Raw genomic sequence first — 20,877 nt, forward strand, 5'->3', positions numbered from 1 at the left:
AGCAGAGGGAGGCCCGCGTACCACAAAAAAAAAAAAAAAAAAAAAAAAAAGTTTCTAATTTTCAGGACAGAGGGTATCTTAGACACATTATATTGAATATGGAAAACTGTTCCCCTTTCTTCAGCTCATCTAATTTTTTATGATATTCTAATATAATGTTCTCCAAACATTACTTTCAGTATATGCATTTTAATAAGGTGTAACCATTTTTATTCTATAGCAACAAGCTTAAGTCCCCCGATGTAGTGTTCTACTTGCCATTTCTTGGTTATATACATAAAAACGTCTTCAAAAATACCTTGCTTATTCTCTTATTACAAACATGATAAAGTTAAGGGTTATCTTCATAATTAGTACCTTATCTGAGATCTGTATGATACTTTCCCAAAACAACAAGGACAAACTTCTCAAATTAAGCTTATTTTGTGCTTATCATGTGCACATTTGCTTTCCTTTTACTGTTAATGTAGTATGTCAAATATATTTAAAAGCATTCCTAAATAATTTTAAGTCATAATTAATGAATTTCTCCTTTTAATCAGTTTTCAAAGATCATATATTTATGGATAGTCTAATAACAAGTTGTGAAAAATAGCTATCACTGACAGCTAAAATTCTAAAGAGTGCAAGTTAGGTAAGCTGCTGTTTATCCAAAATTTTTGGAGGCTAGGATACTTTGGCAAGCTGGGGAAACTAATTCAGTGTGTCTTACCATATGTGATACATTGACTGATAATACTTGAGAAAGTAGTGTATAATGAAATGCAATTAAGAAGAAGATGATATATAAGAAGATGTAGAAAATGATTACTATGTGACAGGCATCATTCTAAGTGCTGTAGGTCTATTAAATGATTTAATCCTCTCAGGAACTTTATGAAGTATTACTACTTTTATCCCCATTTATCGAGGATAAACTCAAGGATGCAGAGGTTAAGAAACTTGTCTAAGGTCACAGCATAATGCTTGATACCTAGGGGACTCTTATTAAATAGTAGAAAAATTGGATGTCAATGTTACATTTTGATCAACAAAATTCAGCTGTACTAATTGCCTACAGACTCTCCATTCTTTGGATGAGAAAATCAATGTACCCAAGATACCTGTAATGTACAAGAACTAAAGGTCTCTGCTTTGGTTGAGTTTTTGGTGAATACACACTTCAAATGACTGAAGTGTGTATTAGTGGATGAGTACACACGCTTAAAAGTCCTCTTGTGTGGAGTCCCTCATTCCTTCACAATGGCAGATGAAGTAAAGGCCTTTGTGAACTAAAGTTGAAATCACAATTCTTGCCTATGAATTATATTAGTTTCCCCAACCAAAAAAGAAAAGAAAAGAAAACCAAAAAGCAGTGTCGAAGGACCAAGAAAGATTGAGTAAGGAAGAATGTTACCTTAAGGACTAGCTGACACTTTCAAGCACCTGTTTAAAAGTAAATGAAATTCTAAGAGTAACTTTCTTGGCTTTACTGGGTGTTTCATTAATAAATCACCAGGCCTAGTCTGCCAATGGACAATTCCTGGGAACTTGGGTCAGGGTGCTACAAAGCTCAGAAATTAAAGCAGGCAATATAATAGCTAAATAAACATTTTCTTCATCAAAATAAATCATTTTAAAATGGTTTCTACCCAAGAGCCATTTCCATGCAAAAGTATATTGGAGTATGTACTTCCACACCCTAATCTGTAAAGTCATGGAATGATAGAACTGCTCCATCCCTAAAATAAGATTCCTTAAATATCCAATTAAGTGGGTTTTTAAAAGCTATTTCTTATGTTAATAGGCACAGAAGCATTTTTTTCTTCAAATGAATGCTTTATATGGAAGTACATTGTATAGAAAAGAGAAACCACAGGTCTCCTCTGCTTGAAGCTGACGTGTGGCCAAGCAGTCCTCCCTCTGACCTCTGCCTCCTTTGCCCTTTATAAAGGGATTTCACCAAACTTAAACACTGAGGACAGCACTTTGAAAATTACGGGCCTACAATCCAGTCCTTTTATTTTATAAATAAATAAACTGAGGCTCAGAGAGGTAAAGTTAGAAGTTAGAGCTTAGACCAGAGTCCAATCTCTTAATTTTCAATCCAAAACCTACTCCACTATAACAAAATAAAGTGGTTGCTTATTTAGGTTAAGTGATGAGGGCTTTTAATCTACCACATAGAATGTTCTGATGTAGTCAAAGGTTTTAGTTTTCAGGATGACTAATAAGTAAATCTGTCATTTTCCATCCAGGTGTTTTATTTCACCTATGGTGGCTGGTACATTAGTGCAGCCACTTTTATAGGTAGGAAAGATCTAGTCATCCAACTTCTGAGTTAAATCCATTAAAAACTTAAACACAGATTAAGCTAAAAATCCTTGCTGTTGGATATTTTTCAGTTAGATAACTAATAAAAAATAGGAACTGACCTTCAAATAATTGGAAAATCCACTACTTTTTCCCTTTTCCTAGCCCTGACCCACACATATTCTCACCCATTCAATAAACAGTCCACAGAATAGAATGTTCTGCTTAATGAAGTTTTCTGATTCTCAGAAATGAAGAAAAGGACTCTCAATCCTGACCATACATTAATGACTTCTAGAGTAAAACTAAAAATACACATTCCTGATCTGGGCCAGACACCCCTACCCCTCCACCCAGAGATTTTTATTCAGTAGGTTTAAAGATACATGAATGTTTGAACCTGTATCAATACACAGGAAAACATACATTGAAAAACACCATTCCACAGTGAAGGTGGAAAGGAGGTGGTTTCTCTTCAGCTCTAAGGAGCCAATTCTGCTGTCTCAAAAATGCTGAGCTCCAGTTCCTAAACCATTTTTGAGAGTCCATATGGATTTACAACCCATTCTTAGAGGTTCGTGCCTATGTATTAACTGCTTATATTAACCAATGTTTGACCCTCAGCCCTGAGAATGCTCATGTTCCTACTGGTAGATAATCTTTCAAAATATGAGAACTACCCCTGAGTCTCCCACAGCATCCTCAGAACCATAAGCTACCATTCCTGAGGCTTTACTCTAAAACATATCTTAAAACCTTGACCCTCTGTAAATTCTGTTTTAGAAGTTTCACAAGTTTTTCAGAGTCCAGATCCAGACGGGAAGCCTCAGAATCTAGATACAGATCCAAACCTGTGATGAAAATATCTGCTCCAGTTATATTGAGCCTAGTGCCTTGGATTCCATAGACTTAGCCAGAATTGATGATTGGAGGCTACTTCTGGGAGTAACATAATCCTTAGATACACTCTCTCAGAGTTTGATGTCTCTGAAAGGAATAAAAGGGTGGGAGGAAAGCTGCCTGACTCCCATGTTTTAGTAACACTGGTGTAGAGAACCTTTACTGCATGTTCTAAGAAGTATTGACCACTATCTAATACGTGATAGGAATCTGTGGGGGATAAGCTCAATACAGCATTCAGAAACCTACGAAGGGAGACAGGTCGGGCACTGTAGTACCAACGATTTTATCACAGAGGCTGAAACCAAGAGAATCAGGCTGACCATGGCCAATGGTACCAGCTGTGCAGAATACTGCAAAGCCACAAAGCAGGAGCCATTTCTGGCTATGGAGAATCATCCCAAGACAGTGAGCATTGCTGACAGGTGAGAAGCCATAGTTGTTTCTTCTCTGGGCCTAAATCTGTGCTTCCATTCTGCAAGCTGGCTTTCACTCCAACTTTCTGAATCACTGTCTTGATAGCATGCCTAACTTGCTCCCCAGCTACAGGGGTAAGAGGCAGCAAACTTGAATGCTTATAAGGTCCAGCCAAGGAGCGTGAATAAGAGATGTGGATTGTTTGGGAGCTGTGCACACTGAAGACGGAGTGCCCTGTTAGTAGCGGACAGCAATTGCTTAGCCCCAGCTATTATTTTCATGTAGGAATGGGGACCAGATTTTCTTCTTGTCCAGGAGAACCTGAACATCTGGATTTTTAAAATCTGAAATCTCCCACTTTTTAAAATTTAACAACAAAGAAAAAACATTTTTATAAAAATATACACCTCCAGATGATTAAATGGTAAATTTTATGTTACATATATTTAATCACAATTTTAAAAAAAACAATAAAAGAAAAAGAAACAAAAAGCATGTGAGCCAAATAAAAACCACCTATAGTCTAGATTCAGCTGCAGACTCCCCATTTTCAACCTCTGCCCTAGTAATAGGGCATGGTATTGCCCTTCTTTCTATCCCAATCCTTATCTCTCTCCGCCTCTAAAAATGGCTTTATCCCTGGACTCCAGCCTAAGGCCCCAGGACCTGGAATCTGCCACAAGATTACCCTGTGGGTACATTTTGGAAGATCTGAAAGCGGCTGACCGTGGATTCTGCCAAACTGTCAAGATACCCTCTTTTCTTTGTTGGAGCATCAAAATCAGTTGTCCATCCAGACTGCTATACCAATGTGCCACCATCCCCCAAGGCTCCTGGGGTTGCCTATGGCTAAATCTGCTCCCACCTAGTCCTGCCAGGTCCTGTACTCTCCCCATCTCTCCTGTCACACTGCAGGGAATCAGACAATCCTGAGTCTGTCCTGAGATGAAATAATAATTACAACTTGTGTTTCCCAGCTTTGTGCTATGTTCTGGCACCCTGCTAAGGGTTTCATATGAAATAACTCACTTTATGATTCCAATAGCCCTGTAAATTAGTAAAATTTCATAAGAAACCCAAGGTCAGAGGGCTACACAATTCATTCAAATTTGCACAGGTATTAAATGGAAGATCTGAGATTCAAACTCAAGACTGAAACCCATCCCTTCTTCACTGCCCTATATGTAAGATGCAGGCAAAGAAGAGTGAGGGGTATTTCTACACCTCCACGCAGGTGGAAAGGGAGGATATATTTCTTGGCATTTTTATGCAGTTTCACATCACACTTTGACAGTTCACAATATTATCACTTTCCAATTTTACAACTTTCTATATACAGTTACCTGTGGTTCCCAGGTTTGGGAATTTCATGGTCAGCAATATTTCAAAACATATTGGGTAGGCCAAAAAGTTCATTCGGTTTTTTCCGTAAGGTGGCTCTAGCAGCACTTGGTTGTCTTTAACTTCATTTGAAACAATTTTGTTAGATTGTATGTAACAGCTGTCATATCAGCATGCATTAAAAAAAAAACTTATCAAAATTGGTGAATTTTTGTGTAGACATTTTAATACTGAAGATGGAAGAAAAAAAGCAACATTTTCGGCATATCAGGCTTTATTATTTCAAGAAAGGTAAAAATGCAACCGAAACACACAAAAAGATTTGTGCAGTGTATGGAGAAGGTGCTGTGACTGATCGAATGTGTCAAAAGTGGTTTGCAAAGTTTCGTGCTGGAGATTTCTCGCTGGACAATGCTCCATGGTCAGATAAACCAGTTGAAGTTGATAGCGATCAAATAGAAACAATAAGTGAGAACAATCAACTTTATACCATGCAGGAGATAGCCGACATACTCAAAATATCCAAATCAAGCGCTGAAAATCATTTGCACCAGCTTGGTTATATTAATCACTTTGACGTTTGGGTTCCAAGTAAGTTAAGTGAAAAAAAACTTCTTGACCGTATTTCCACATGCGATTCTCTACTGAAACATAATGAAAACATTCCATTTTTAAAACAAATTGTGACAGAAGATGAAGAGTGAATACTGCACAACAATGTGGAATGGAAGAGATCGTGGGGCAAGCGAAATGAACCACCACCAACCACACCAAAGGCCGGTCTTTACCCAAAAAAGGTGATGTTGTGTACATGGTGGGATTGGAAGGGAGTCCTCTATTATGAGCTCCTTCCGGAAAACCAAACAATTAATTCCAACAAGTACTGCTCCCAGTTAGACCAACTAAAAGCGGCACTCCACGAAAAGTATCCAGAATTAGTCAACAGAAAACGTATAATCTTCCATAAGGATAATGCAAGGCCGCATGTTTCTTTGATGACCAGGCGAAAACTGTTATAGCTTGGCTGGGAAGTTCTGATTCATCAGCCACATTCATCAGACATTGCACCTTCGGATTTCCATTTATTTTGGTCTTTACAAAATTCTCTTAATGGAAAAAATTTCAGTTCCCTGGAAGACTGTAAAAGGTACCTGGAACAGTTCTTTGCTCAAAAAGATAAGTTTTGGGAAGATGGAATTATGAAGTTGTCTGAAAAATGGCAGAAGGTAGTGGAACAAAAGGGTGAATAAGTTGTTCAATAAAGTTCTTGGTGAAAATGAAAAATGTGTCTTTTACTTTTACTTAAAATACCGAGGGCAATTTTTGGCCCACCCAATATTTTGGGAAACAATATAAGGTTACCAAACTTCTATTTTGCCAAGTAAGGATATTTCCTAAATCTATCATTTAGCATCATTACCACTTCATTAAATGAAAACTACTTTGACACACACACACACACACACACACACACACGTGCATATGCACATACATTAATAGCTTCATGGAACCAGAAACACTCCTTGTCTTTGACTTCATTTATGGCTGGTGTATAAGCACATGCATAAGTAGTTCCCAGCCTACAGTTGTGTGGTGTTCCAAAAGCTTTCTGGGAAGACCACTGTTTGGAACTTGGAAAACCTTATTCCACGAAACAAAGCAATAACATTAGAAATGATGCCTAGGTTCCCACCTCATAGGGTAAACCTGGAATATCTTGTTTTATTTTGGATATGAGGTAACTGAGGCCCCAGAAGTTTAAGCCATTTCCTTAAATAACACACAAGCTCTTGCAAAGTAGTGAATTATCCTGATAGCTGCTTCAGTTCTTTTTTCATCACCAGAGACAAAAACACTTTAACATTATTATAGATACACTGTAATGTTTAACGTTATTAGTTAAATAGGCTTGTGGAGGGATAGCTTTGGAAATTTACCACTGTTTATAAAAATTGTTCTGTGTAAAAAATGCAATCTGTATCACATCTGTGAGATGCAAACATGGCTGTTACCACAGACATGGCCCTTTTATTCATGCCCTACTTCCCCGAGCCACCATGCAAAGAAATATAGTGTGATCCTCAGAGGTGAATCTGCTTCCAATTCCAGGAAAGGGAAAAACATTTGACTTTTCTTATCAGGAGTTTATAAATCTATGTGTCTCTGAGTGTGTCAAGACTCAACAAAAGAGTGAAATTGGGTCGCTTACATGTTACCAGGGGATAGCTGTTAGCGTAATCCTTAATTGGAATCCCGTTTACTCTTCTGTTGGCTTAGCATCTTCCCTGTGCTTTAATAAGAGATGTCACATGAATATATCATTTGAGGCTGGAACCCTGCAGAGAAACTAGAGTGTGCAATCCAACAAACTTGTAAAATTCAAATATATTATCTCTTTTAGAGAGATAGTAATGAATGTATTAAACTAAGGAAATTCTCAGTTCAAGGAACAAATGGTTAAAAGTGATCTGAGGTTGTAAGACTCCAAATAATGAATTTAATCATGATTGTTTTCTTTTATAATCATTAGCCCAGCCTCTCTAGTGATAGGATACAGAATATGTATATGTACATATATGATATATGATATGTTAACTATATGATAGGTAACATGTTATATATGTATATATGACCATGAAAATTATATATAATGAGTATTATATACATGATGTATCCCATATAGTATTATCTATAATATATAGGTAATACTCAGAGAATTTGGGAGATCAATAGCAGGGAAAATGTTTCTAATTTTGAAAAGTGGCATCATACTTGAGAACTTCAATTTTCTTCTCCATTTTCCAAGGCTTGCATTTGACAGTAGCAATCATTTGTCTATTCTCATCTAACTCTGCCTTCAATCTTTCCAGTTCCTCTTCATCAATTTCCTCTTCTTCTTCCCTTAAAAAAAAAAAAAAAAACCTCCTTTAGTAAAGTTAAGTTTTGCTTGACTTCCAAACTTAAAGAATGCTATCAGATACTCAGATGATCAATGTATAGCAACTTGGCTATATATGGTGTGTGCTGAGATCCACAAGCCTTAGTGCTTGTATCTGAACACTGATGCAGGATTTCTGGAAATACTATAACTTTAAACAATAGTGTTTACATTCTGAAGTACTGAAGCCATATTATGTCCATAGTCTCAAATTCTCAGAACTAGAAAATGTGTGGAAACAGTTACAGATCTATCAATATATTCTCCTCTCTTCTTTGTTCCCCTGTACACCTTCCCCCACCAATTCTACATTTCATTTAAAAACTTTATTTTTCAACAAGGATAGTAAATTAGAGGTGAGCATGTCTTTGAAGTGCCCTTAAAAATTTGTTAGCCCTGTCTCGAGAGAAAGAGAAAAACTGAAACAGGAAAAAATTTAAAAATCTATTCCTCAAAGGTAACTTAATCTGTTAATTAAACTCAAAACTTCAATTGATAAAATTCAACTTGAAGTATATTTGATAGAAGTGAATCCTTTGAAGAGGCCTTCAAAGGAATTTAGTTTCTTACTGAGCAAATGAGATGTATCTTTTCTTTTCTGTGTTCCTAGTATTGCAAAAATATCAAAGGGTCCAAAACTCAAAGAAAACAAAATCTAAACATGAACAACATGATTTTTAAATTGAGGAATGTAATGCCCTATTACAGAGATCTTTTTTTTTTTTGGTAATAGATTGTTTCAGTTATGAGCTGTTGTTGCTTAACTTCAAATTTACCCTTCTATACTTAATATTGTGATGCTGTGGCTGTGACTCTGTAGGGTACATTTCTGGTTTGTCAGTTGGCTCATTTTTCGGCTGCCCATAGAAGACACTAAGAAGGGACTTGGTCTTTCCTTTGGTTTCCTGTTTGCTTCCTGTGGTGATGTTTACTCTTTAGTGATGCTTCTTCACCCCAAGAGCTGCAGGGCCTTCCCATAGCTGCAGGTGAAACTAGTTTGCTGACTTTTCCAACACTAGCAGAACCAGCTTCATCGTTCTCCCCGTAGACACCAGCACCACTTGAGCATCGCCCCCCTCTGCAGTAGTTTCAGCTCTGTGGGTCTCTCCTCTATGCTTTTAAGTTTTAATTCCAACCTCTTTCTGTTGTTCCTCCAGCCCGTAGTATGCTATTTGCTTCCTATAGTTGCTGTCACCATGATACTTCGTGTTCTCTTTCACCTTTCCAGTAACCTAGTTAGCAATTATTTATATCTACCAAACAGTCCTCTTATTAAATACTCTCTCTTCAATTAACTGTTGGAGTTTCTTCCTCCTAACTAGACCCTGACTGACAAAAAAAGTGTAATCTGACTCAGCGTTAGTCAGAAACATATTTTGTTGTTCACTAAACTCATGACCACACACAGTAGGGCTATGGCAAAAGATGTTTTTGAAAGTTTCAGCTGAATAATAGGAGGATATACCCATAATTTTACAGCCCACCTTATAAAATGACTTTGCAATCTCCTTTCTTTCCTACCAATACAGAGTTTTTAATCAGGTCATGATTACTGAAACAAAAATTTAAATTAACCCTCTAAAATACACTTGTCATTGATAGTTTGGTTTTCTTTGACCGATGCAGACATTTTGCTTAGAATAGTAATCCTGGTTCGAGAGAACTATGGAAATACCCTCCACTAAGATACAACTCTGATTGCCATTAGGTTGTTTCTATTTTAATTATTTGATGTTTATTATATAAAATCCTATGGTGTTGTACAACCATAATAAAATACTCACAAAGAATGATCTATTTGATGTTTGGATTTACCATGTAACTAAAGCTTATTTCTCTACATTTCTCTACATTCCTAACATTAATTATGTAGTTTCCTGCTATCTTAAACCCAGTACTTTGTATGTTTAACATATTCAAATTCTATGATTCCTTAAAAAATGATATGAAATGTCTTCAATACCCTTTTCTGATTATCTCTATAAGAATACTTTTCTCTAAGACTCTAAATCACTTTGTACTTCTCTGGCACATTTACACTGTCTTATTTCATAATAATTTGTGTCTAAGTGGCCTCTCCCTTACTATTTTATGAATTTCTAGAGAATGCAGGCAATTGCATATTCATATCCATACCTTCCAAAGAAACTAGCAAATTATCTTCCACAGAAGTGGAGCTGGATAAATATTTATTGAATAAATGTTTATGTACAGAGTTTTTTTGGATGACAGGAGTACCATCAAACATACTAAAATAAAACAATGTCTTCCAAGATTAGAATGTTATGGAAAGACATTTATTCCTACACTAAATGATCTTAGACTGGTATATTTTTAAAGTCTTTGTTGTTAATTGTTGATTGCTCCAGGAAGATCATGCTGTGCTACAAGGTATAGTTGTTGCCAGCTAAGTTACCTTCAAATATGCAGGTAATTAAAATATTACATTTTTTGCATAATTAAAATATAATAATGCATCATTAAAACACTGTTTTACAGGGAAATTGCTTTTCTAGGAACCACTCAAAGAAAGTGCTAATCATATTAAAAGGGCATAGCACTGACATGATTTATCTTCTAAAATTTAGGGCTAATCTGTGTAAGAATGGCTTTCTATCTTAGGTTTGATTTATTTAAGCAACAGTTGTTAGGAAAAAGGAGGTATAACGTGCTGAATTTCTCAGTGCTATGAACATATTACTTATTCACTTAAAACTGGGTCAAGAAAAGCCTGTAATATTATTAGAAATACTCCAAGAGTCTGATAGTGTCTGGCCTTACATGTAGGTCTTTAACCCATTTTGAGTTTATTTTTGTGTATGGTGTTAGGGAGTGCTCTAATTTCATACTTTTACATGTACCTGTCCAGTTTTCCCAGCACCACTTATTGAAGAGGCTGTCTTTTCTCCACTGTATATTCTTGCCTCCTTTATCAAAGATGAGGTGACCATATGTGTGTGGGTTTATCTCTGGGCTTTCTATCCTGTTCCATTGATCTATATTTCTGTTTTGTGCCAGTACCATACTGTCTTGATTACTGTAGCTTTGTAGTATAGTCTGAAGTCAGGGAGGTGATTCCTCCAGCTCCGTTTTCCGTTCTCAAGATTGCTTTGGCTATTCGGGGTCTTTTGTGTTTCCATACAAATTGTGAAATTTTTTGTTCTAGTTCTGTAAAAAATGCCAGTGGTAGTTTGATAGGGATTGCATTGAATCTGTAGATTGCTTTGGGTAGTAGAGTCATTTTCACAATGTTGATGCCTCCAATCCAAGAACATGGTATATCTCTCCATCGATGTGTATCATCTTTAATTTCTTTCATCAGTGTCTTATAGTTTTCTGCATACAAGTCTTTTGTCTCCTTAGGTAGGTTTATTCCTAGATATTTTATTCTTTTTGTTGCAATGGTAAATGGGAGTGTTTTCTTAATTTCACTCTCAGATTTTTCATCATTAGTGTATAAGAATGCCAGAGATTTCTGTGCATTAATTTTGTATCCTGCTACTTTACCAAATTCATTGATTAGCTCTAGTAGTTTCCTGGTAGCATCCTTAGGATTCTCTATGTATACTATCAGTAATCAAGACAGTATGGTACTGGCACAAAAACAGAAATATAGATCAATGGAACAGGATAGAAAGCCCAGAGATAAACCCACACACATATGGTCACCTTATCTTTGATAAAGGAGGGAAGGATATACAGTGGAGAAAAGACAGCCTCTTCAATAAGTGGTGCTGGGAAAACTGGACAGCTACATGTAAAAGTATGAAATTAGAACAATCCCTAACACCACACACAAGAATAAACTCAAAATGGGTTAAAGACCTAAATGTAAGGCCAGACACTATCAAACTCTTAGAGGAAAACATAGGCAGAACACTCTATGGCATAAATCACAGCAGGATCCTGTTGGACCCATCTCCTAGAGAAATGCAAATAAAAACAAAAAAAAACAAATGGGACCTAATGAAACTTAAAAGCTTTTGCACAGCAAAGGATACCATAAACAAGACCAAAAGACAACCCTCAGAATGGGAGAAAATATTTGCAAACGAAGCAACTGACAAAGGACTAATATCCAAAATTTATAAGCAACTCTTGCAGCTCAATAACAAAAAAACAAACAACCCAATCCAAAAATGGGTTTGTGACCACCTAGAGGGGTGGGATAGGGAGGGTGGGAGGGAGGGAGACACAAGAGGGAAGAGATATGGGAACATATGTATATGTATAACTGATTCACTTTGTTGTAAAGCAGAAACTAACACACCATTGTAAAGCAATTATACTCCAATAAAGATGTTAAAAAAAAAAAAAAGAAATACTCCAAAATGCCAAACAAGGCAGTGTTTTTTAACCATCTACAAAGACAGTTAACATTACAACCTTGGATTTAGTTGGTTTCAAATATTTTGTCAGTGCAAGGGAAATTTCCTAAGGTGTTTCAATTGAACATTTAAATAAAAGAAGATCAGGAATTAATTAACCTAAATAAGTGTGCCCTGATTTGCCTCCTAATCTTTCTCAAAATATATTTGCTAATACATTTTCTTTTAAAAAAAAAAAGGTGCTTATCTTCAAAATGAACAATAGAAAGTGGATCCTGAAATAGAGATCAGAACTGTCAATCATCAGAAATAATTTATGACACTATTTAGAATAGTTGTACAAATTGTGGCAGTAATAATATAATTTGCAAAACCTATGGAGACAAAATTCATTTTAGTCAAGTTTGGCTCTGTGGAGAAGTGGGGAGGGAGGGAGCCAGGGGTGCTTCTGGCTTCTCAGAATCAGGATGAGAGTAGGATCAGCTAAGGACAGACACTTTCACAGGGACAAGATTGCCCCAAGTAACAGGGGCCAAGACCCAGTTGATTCATATGGTCCTATTTCTAGAGGTTGAGCACTGACATGAGGGCCTTGAACAGACCAGGAGAGCAGAGGAATTCCCACCCACGTCATCTTTTAAAAAGGACATCTCCGAGGCACAAGTGGTGAGGAAAAGCAAATTGTGGAACACAACCTATATCATGCATATGTCTATTGGTGATGTTTTCTCAATGAAATACCACTGTCAGAAAGCATAAGCTTTGCTAGTAGGAAATATTACTACATAATAATAGCAATAAAAATCACTATAAGACATGGAACTTAAAAGGGTGTTTTGTTTTTGAAGAGAACAAAGCATAAAAATACTTGAAAAGACGATAGACATAAAAAATGCCAGAGTCAAAATGTAAAGCAGGTTATGTCTTAGTATTCAAAGAGAAGAAAGAGGAGGAACTTGGGGAGGAGAAGGAGAAAAAGGAAGAAGAGAAAGAAGAGGAAGAGAGAGATTTAAAAACTTAAATCAACAAAAATATAATGAAGAAATGGGTAGGGTTACTCTTATTTTAAAAGTAACCATTGTCTATTAATGCTAAGCTTCTCTACCTGACAAAATGTTCACATAGTTGTATTTAATTACAATTACTTATGAAGAGGAAAATAATAGCTTGTTATTGAATACTGCAATGTGTCATCTTGGGAGGCTATCTTGGAAAGTTCCTCACCATTTAAAGTCCTAGGACTGTTTCAGAGGAGATCCCATCACCTCATGGTGATTCCCACGCCCCACCTGGGGTGGCAGAGGAGATATTCTCTTAAATCCTTTCCAAGGGGTCTAGGTTTTCTACTAGTAAATGTGTTTTACATGCACACTTTTCCTACCTGCCTGCCATCTGCAATTTTCCAGAAAGCAAAGACTAGAAAATTATTTTCTTGGATTTTTCCTAAACAGCATTTAATATATTATTCTACACAAAGACAGCACTCAGAAAAACGTTGGCCTGGTAGAAGTGAAAGACACAGAGTTATATTAAAAAGGAACTGACAATCCCAACCCTCTGTAAAGAGACAGATAGTTAATATTTTAGACTTTGGGAGCTATATACAGCTCTGTTCCATACTCCTCTTTGGTTTTATTTAAATTACAGTTTTATTAAAACTGTAAGAACCATTCTTAGCCCTTGGGTTGGAATTAACCATGGTTGGCCAACCCCTGCTCTGTAAGATAAGTGATTTGGGTTCATTGTTTAGGAGTTTTTCACTTAACTTCAGTATGATGCACTTAACTAATGGGATAACTTTAAAATATTTAAATTAACTAAATATGTTAATGACCTATGACAATTTAGATCTCTCATAAGGGAATTTCTCATAAATCCATTCTTAATATATATTCATTTTAAAATTCTATTTTAATATCAAAATACATTTAACTAAGTGGAGTAAAATGGCAGATTAAGCCTGTTTTTCTGAAAGTAGTTTTAATTACCACTTTTAAGGCCAGGGAGTGCCTAAAGGGAGTGGTCTTCTTTCAGCATCAGGCACTTCTGAATGAGAAGCAATTTCAGATAAGAACTAACTTACGCTCCTCTTTTCAACCTCCTCCTTCTCTCTTTTTCTCTGGCCTTCCTCGTTTCTTCATCCTCTGGTTCAGGTTCTGGGTCATCTTCATTGATAACATCTCTGGTCCGTTTCCTCTTTGGTCTCATGCTCTCTCTTCGAGGTAGTTTGTCTTCCTCCTCCTCTTCCTCTTCACCTAAACACAGCAGTTAATGCTTCAGTGAGCAGTATCAGAAAAGTGCTCTCCTGCTACCAAATGTATTCTTACTTTTTAATTATTATCACACATCTGAGACCATAATCCAGCAATTTGCCATATCAAGATAAGATGCACCATGCCATATATATTTCATAGCCTGCCATTTAATTACATTTATCTAGGGACTCCCCTGGTGGTGCAGTGGTTGAGAGTCTGCCTGTCAATGCAGGGGACACAGGTTCGAGCCCTGGTCCGGGAAGATCCCACATACCGCAGAGCAACTAAGCCCTTGCACCACAACTACTGAGCCTGTGCTCTAGAGCCCGCGAGCCACAACTACTGAGCCCGCGTGCCACAGTAGTTGTGCTACTGAAGCCCGTGTGCCTAGAGCCCATGCTCTGCAACAAAGAGAAGGCCACCACAACGAGAAGCGTGTGCCCCTCAACGAAGAATAGCCCCCGCTCGCCACAACTAGAGAAAGCCCGCAATGAAGACCCAACACAGCCAATAAATAAATAAATAAATTTAAAATAAATAAATACATTTATCTAAATTCTCATTTCTTGTGGTTTATCTACTCATATGTCAGTGTTGATCCCCAAATTCTAATAATGCTTAGAATTCCAGCCTTCATTTACTTGGGTAACTAGATGAGTTGGAGTTTAATATCACACCATGATCTCTCAGACCAAGTTTGTAGGTAACCAATTCAACACATAAGGGTTGAATGTTTAACCACTATGTGCTAATACTACTTCTATCTCAGAACAAAGAATAAGAATGACAAGGAAATGCTACAAACCAGAATAATTTTGAAGAAATTAATGTATGCCTTGACATTCCTAATAATTCAAATTATTCTCACTTTTTTTATTTTTACTTTTTTAAAAAAAATTGAAGTATAGTTGATTTACAATATTGTGTTAGTTTCAGGTATACAGCAAGTGATTCAATTATACATAGATATATATATTTTTCAGGTTATTTCCCTTTATAGGTTTTTACAAGATATTGAATACAGTTCCCTGTGTTACACAGTAAATCCTTGTTGCTTACCTATTTTATGTAAAATTATTCTCATTCTTGACTTTCTTCTTTTGCCTAGATATTTCTTCCTCTTTCTTAAATGAAATTGATAGTAAATACCTTTGCTTGATCATTTTATCTTTTTGATTAGAAATAGATATAAATAACTTGTAAATTTAATACAAAACTGAGAGAAATGACATTATTTTATTTTATTAATCAGCTAACAATTAATGCCTCATATGTCCATAACTTCTTTGGAAGCTTCCAGGTAAAGAGTAGAGGGAGAATTCAGTTCCCTCCTTCACCGTTTATGACATACATCCTACTTCACTATCACTTTTGTTTTTTAACTTCTGATATTTAGAGTCAACTTCTGATGTTTATTACAAAAAAACAAATATTACTCATAATCATCACTATCTTCTTAAATAGAAGCTACTTAGGGAAAAATTTGTGCTTTAATGGAAAACTATGAATTGTTTGCACCATACCCTCCTGTGCTACCTGATTCTGATTCTATGGAAGCTATTTTGTAACTTTGTAAGTTACTGATAACTAGATAGCAATGCAAAATAGTTCTTGTCTGTAGACAAGCAAGTGAACTCTGTTCAATGCAGAGACAACCTTCCACCACCGAAAAAGAAAATGAAAGAAAAAATCCCCCAGTCATGCCTTATTTGCACAATCATTTCAATATTCCTGATCTATAAATAAATCTGTTCTTTGAATTTTCCTTTAACTGGTAAGTGCTATAAATGCCTCACCAGATTCCTCATTTATTAGTTAAATGTCTTCATTTTTACATATGTGTGTGTCATTATTTTATCTTTTAAAATCTTTTTGTTATTTTTTGTTATCTTTTTAACATTACTTATCAAAATTTTTTTATTGATATTTCAAATCTAAGATCTAAATATTACCATTATTACTAAAGTTTGACTAACAGAGAGTAACAGGAAAGTAACTTTTCTAACCGGGTTTGGAAAACTATATTTTGTCATCAAAACCAAGAATGAGTTTCCATTTGTTAAATACTGTGGCAAATATTGTATGTTATTTGAACCCCACTCTGGCATTCTGAAAATTTACCCAGCCTTTATTATTCATTTTAGTCACTAATTATAGAAAGAACAGAGCCTCATAGGAACTGAGAAACAATTTCACCCACAAATAGCTTGAAAACTCTAGCAGCCACTTACTACCCTGCATTTTAGTATATTTCATATTAAGGCTTAACTATTAAGCTTGCAGAGTTTGACCATGGATGAAAAGTGTATTATTATATTTATATTTTAGCACTTAGGACAAAAAGGCTATATTTAGTGCTTTAACTAGTTTCCAAATATTCAAATTCTTAAAAAAGGAATGTTTTACAGTTGCCTACTAAATGTGGATCTGCATGCATTACCTTTCGGAATGGGCTTGATTCAGTTTTGAAGGGTAGCAAAATATACCACGTCAGAAAGGCATTCTGAATATACCACCCCAAAATATGCCACTTTGGTGTACTGACTATTTTGAGCTGTATCACTTGAAAAACAGCAAATGCAGGAAAAGACTTTCTCTGAACTTCTCTTATCTGCTTAAAGACAGAGTCTCCAAAAGGAGCTCAACTGTCATAAATCCCCTCCCCAGGAGTTTCATCCCCAAGGAAGATTGACTATTATCACAGGAGAGGAGACTATAGGTCAACACCACATGCAGACACACTTTATCATAAACTATCATACTTCCCATCTATTCTCCTAAAACTTATTTACTCTCTCCCAAGAGACCTATATGCCCCTCCCTCTCCCCTCTTTAGATGGTGTTCAAATCTAAATTTTAAGCCACCTCACAGTTACTCATTTTTCCTGGATATCTCCCATGTATACATGAGGTGTATGTGTTAATAAACTTCTGGTTTGTTTTGGTTTTTTTCTTGTTAACTGTCTTATATTATACGGGTATCAGCTAAGAACTCAGGAAGGTAGAGGAAAAATTACTTTTCCTCCCCGACAGTAGTCAAGTCATAGCATCTAGGATCTATGTGAGACTCTGGGCTGTTTTCATGTAAAATGTACCAAATTAATGAAAACAACTGTCATCATGAACATTCACTGGCTGTCATGTTGGGCTCAGGTTTTTAATTGACAGTGTTGATGTATTCTCTAATTGAACTCTTCTTGAGATGCTGCTCTTTCAGTTTTGGTAAACTCAAAACTTTTGCTCATATAATGATCTTTCTCTGTTCCAGTCCATGAGGGGTCTGCATGCCTGGAAAGGGGTCACAGCTCTTGAGCTGAACCTACTCAAAGTAAAAACAACAGAGCAATTCCGACAAAATACCCATGAATTCAGTACAAAAGAACAGGTTTTTTCATTTTTATTGAACCACCTGATCAGTTCAGTCAAAAAGGTCAATCTGTTATATTGTAATAGAGTCAGCCTTAGAGAAAAGCTTTTAGGACAAAGATTTTCATGGGGGAAAATAATAAAGAAATAAAAGAGCAAATTTTTTCTGAAGTACCATCTACTTAATCATGAGTAAATTATAAATTGGGTGGAATGTGTGTGTGCCAATTGAATGGACTCTCGAGTAGAGATTCTGTTTGATGGTCTTGATCTCTTTTGTGAGACCATCGAAAGTCATCCACACATGCTCCTCTGCTTGCTTATGGTAGCATATTCCCACAAGATAAGAGGATGAATCCCCTGAATTCGCTGCTGTTCCACAGGAAACATATCCCAGTGGGGATATGTCCATCCCCACTTACTTGAACTTTCCTCAGTATCATCTTCTTTTTCCTCCACTTGGATCTGCACTGTTGAAGAAAGAAAAAATACAGCAATTCTTTAAATGATGGTACAATTGTTAATAACTGGTTTTTACTGTTATTATTTTCATTGTAAAGTTTTCTGTGCAGTTAATAAATTTTTTCAATAAAGTTGTCAAAATAAGCACTGTTTATTAAAGATATACAGCTACAATACCTTATACAGTGCTGTGCAAGGACTTCTCTGCCTCATCGTCTTCAATGATTTGCAAAACATATCAATCATAAACCTGTCAACTCAATTCAAAATAACTTCAACTAAAATAAATTCTGTACTACAATAAGCAGACTTAGGGTGTGTTGGGTCATTTCATTCTATGGTAAAAGGAATTGTTGGCAAAGCTATAGCCACATGCACAAACCACTTGGTTATTATAAATAAATTAAGTTATTAAAATAGACAATATTTCACTATGACCAGGTACCCAGTGTCAAAGAATCTTTCAAAACTGCTTAAAACCTGATATTTCCTATTTCAATTACTTTTATAGGTATTATATGCAGACAGCTTAAATTTTCCCATATATGATTTACCTTGACTATGTGGAGACAGGTGATTCTACAGTTCTTTCCAAGACAAAGAACACTTCTTCTGTCTACTCCTCACCTCAACCTCAGCATCTTGTTTTTAGATTTGCTCCATTTTTATAAGGCATATAAAGGTTTTATAAAATTTTAATGGTATAGTAATATAGGAAAATATATTAATTGGCAGATTTTTTTCCCCTTGTCAACTACTGTCCATTCATCACAGGTTGAGTCAGCCAGAGACAAAGATCTGCAAATTGCCATGGTAAAAATTACAGTAGACTATTTCTTTAAACCATGAGTCTAGTAACTCATTTAAAATATTAATTTACATATTTTTATTTAAGGTGGATGGGCATAAGTCCAAAAAAGCAAAGATAACAAACAATGTTGCTGTGAACAGAGGAAACAACCTCTGATTTTGTTTCTGCTCAGCACTGTCAAAGGTTATTATTCAGAACTTGACAGGCATATTGAAAAGGCAGCACATTCAGAGTTTAAATTCCATTCACAAAGAAGATTATTGTAAAAGCACTTTTTGCCTTTAAACAGCATCTGCGTAAAAATTTTTAGGATATACAAAAATGTTATCACTCAACATCAGCCACCGAATATGAAAATAAGTGTTCTTTTGTTCGGAGTGGACATATGCCTTCTGTCACCAGTTGTAACTGGATCTGCACAGGACAAAGGTCTTTATGTCACTACTGAGAGTTCGCAATAGTGAAGGCAGACACTTCTCAGAAGATATTTTACATTCAACAATAGGCCATGGTCTTTATTTGCAATTAAATGCTGCCACCAAGTTTCTTCAGCCAAAGAAGAATTCACTTAGGAAGGCATCTTAATGATGTAAGATTAGCCTTAGAGCAAGGTCTGATCAGCGTGCATAATATAGAAACAGCTGAGGACAAATAGCAAAGTCTGACACACAGCCTCTTTTGCACCATGCATAGCCAAAGCAAAAATTCACGTAAAATGTTATAATGATTTGTAATAATCAACTCACTAGACATGATTAAATAAAGTTAAATAATGAAATAGAGGAAAATACTAAACAAATAGAAATACAAGCAAATCTTTAGGAAGGATCATATATGAAACAAAAGCAGCAGAATGAAATGTCCCAAGCCAAGGAGATGAGCAAGAAATCAATTTCCTCTGACAACCAGGGGAGAGAAAAAGCAGGGCTGGAGTCATAGGTCATCTTTTCAGGTACAGGAAGCATAGTTATAAATGGCCATTAAATAAAACCTAAAAATCCATAAGGGGAGACAGCCTGTGGTTGCAAGTAAAGAAGAAAAAAGAGCTATGGTTTCTGAGTGATGTAATGGAGAGTATTGCAGAAATAGCCCCTTCACTCCTCTTCAGGTGACTTTCCAACAGTGATACTCATCTGTGCATGATCATCTGCACATTTTCGGTAGGTGCCTTCTTTATTCAACAGCATTCCTTTTGTCTGGCAGCTGAGTCAGGGGCCATGGAACAGTTGTTTTTATAGTTACTGTGATCATAATTGGTTTATTATTGATTCAAACCCTCAGCAAAGGCATCATCAGCATAAAGAACTAAACAGCAGCACCCTGACCAGGAGATTGAAGACTCCATCAAGAGCCTCAGACCAAGCTTAATTTTAATGGAACACTATTTGTTCTGAAAAGCAACTGTCAGTGCGATCTGCATCTCCTGCAACTCAAAGCGATGCTGAAGAACCAATCTAAGAAGCCCCTCCCAGACAAAAGCCTGTGCAAAAGAATAACTCAGAACACTTAAATGGGAGTTACAGACTGTCTTTCCCTTCTCAGACAATTTTCGGCATGGCCTATTGCCATCCCTTCTCTCAGCAGTCCTTAGTAGCTTGCCCCAATCATATGACCCCCCTCATGTTCTGGATGCTTCCCAAAGCCTATTGATTATGTACTTTAAAAATAACCTCTCTCCTGGGGAGTGATGGGAGGACAGTGAAGGGGGGGAGTGGTTTCCTGTCTAAATGTTGAAGGCAGCAAGCAAAACTGCATTGAAGTACGCTT

The 20,877-nt window shown here is 36.2% G+C and overlaps 1 protein-coding gene across 6 annotated transcripts in view; it reads right to left on the minus strand.

The window, feature by feature from the left end:
• Positions 1-20,877, minus strand: part of TMC1 (transmembrane channel like 1) — a 141,109-nt gene that overhangs the window by 92,074 nt on the left and 28,158 nt on the right. For all 6 annotated transcript variants that reach the window (XM_007106604.4, XM_028493875.1, XM_028493877.1 and 3 more), the window contains 3 exons: positions 18,260-18,307; positions 14,300-14,471; positions 7,723-7,851 (listed from right to left, as the gene is read on the minus strand). In XM_007106604.4, coding sequence (XP_007106666.3) covers positions 7,723-7,851; positions 14,300-14,471; positions 18,260-18,307 — 349 coding nt within the window. The remainder of the gene's footprint in view (positions 1-7,722; positions 7,852-14,299; positions 14,472-18,259; positions 18,308-20,877) is intronic.

The sequence above is a fragment of the Physeter macrocephalus genome, chromosome 9, assembly GCF_002837175.3.
Source record: "Physeter macrocephalus isolate SW-GA chromosome 9, ASM283717v5, whole genome shotgun sequence".
Lineage (NCBI taxonomy): Eukaryota > Metazoa > Chordata > Mammalia > Artiodactyla > Physeteridae > Physeter > Physeter macrocephalus.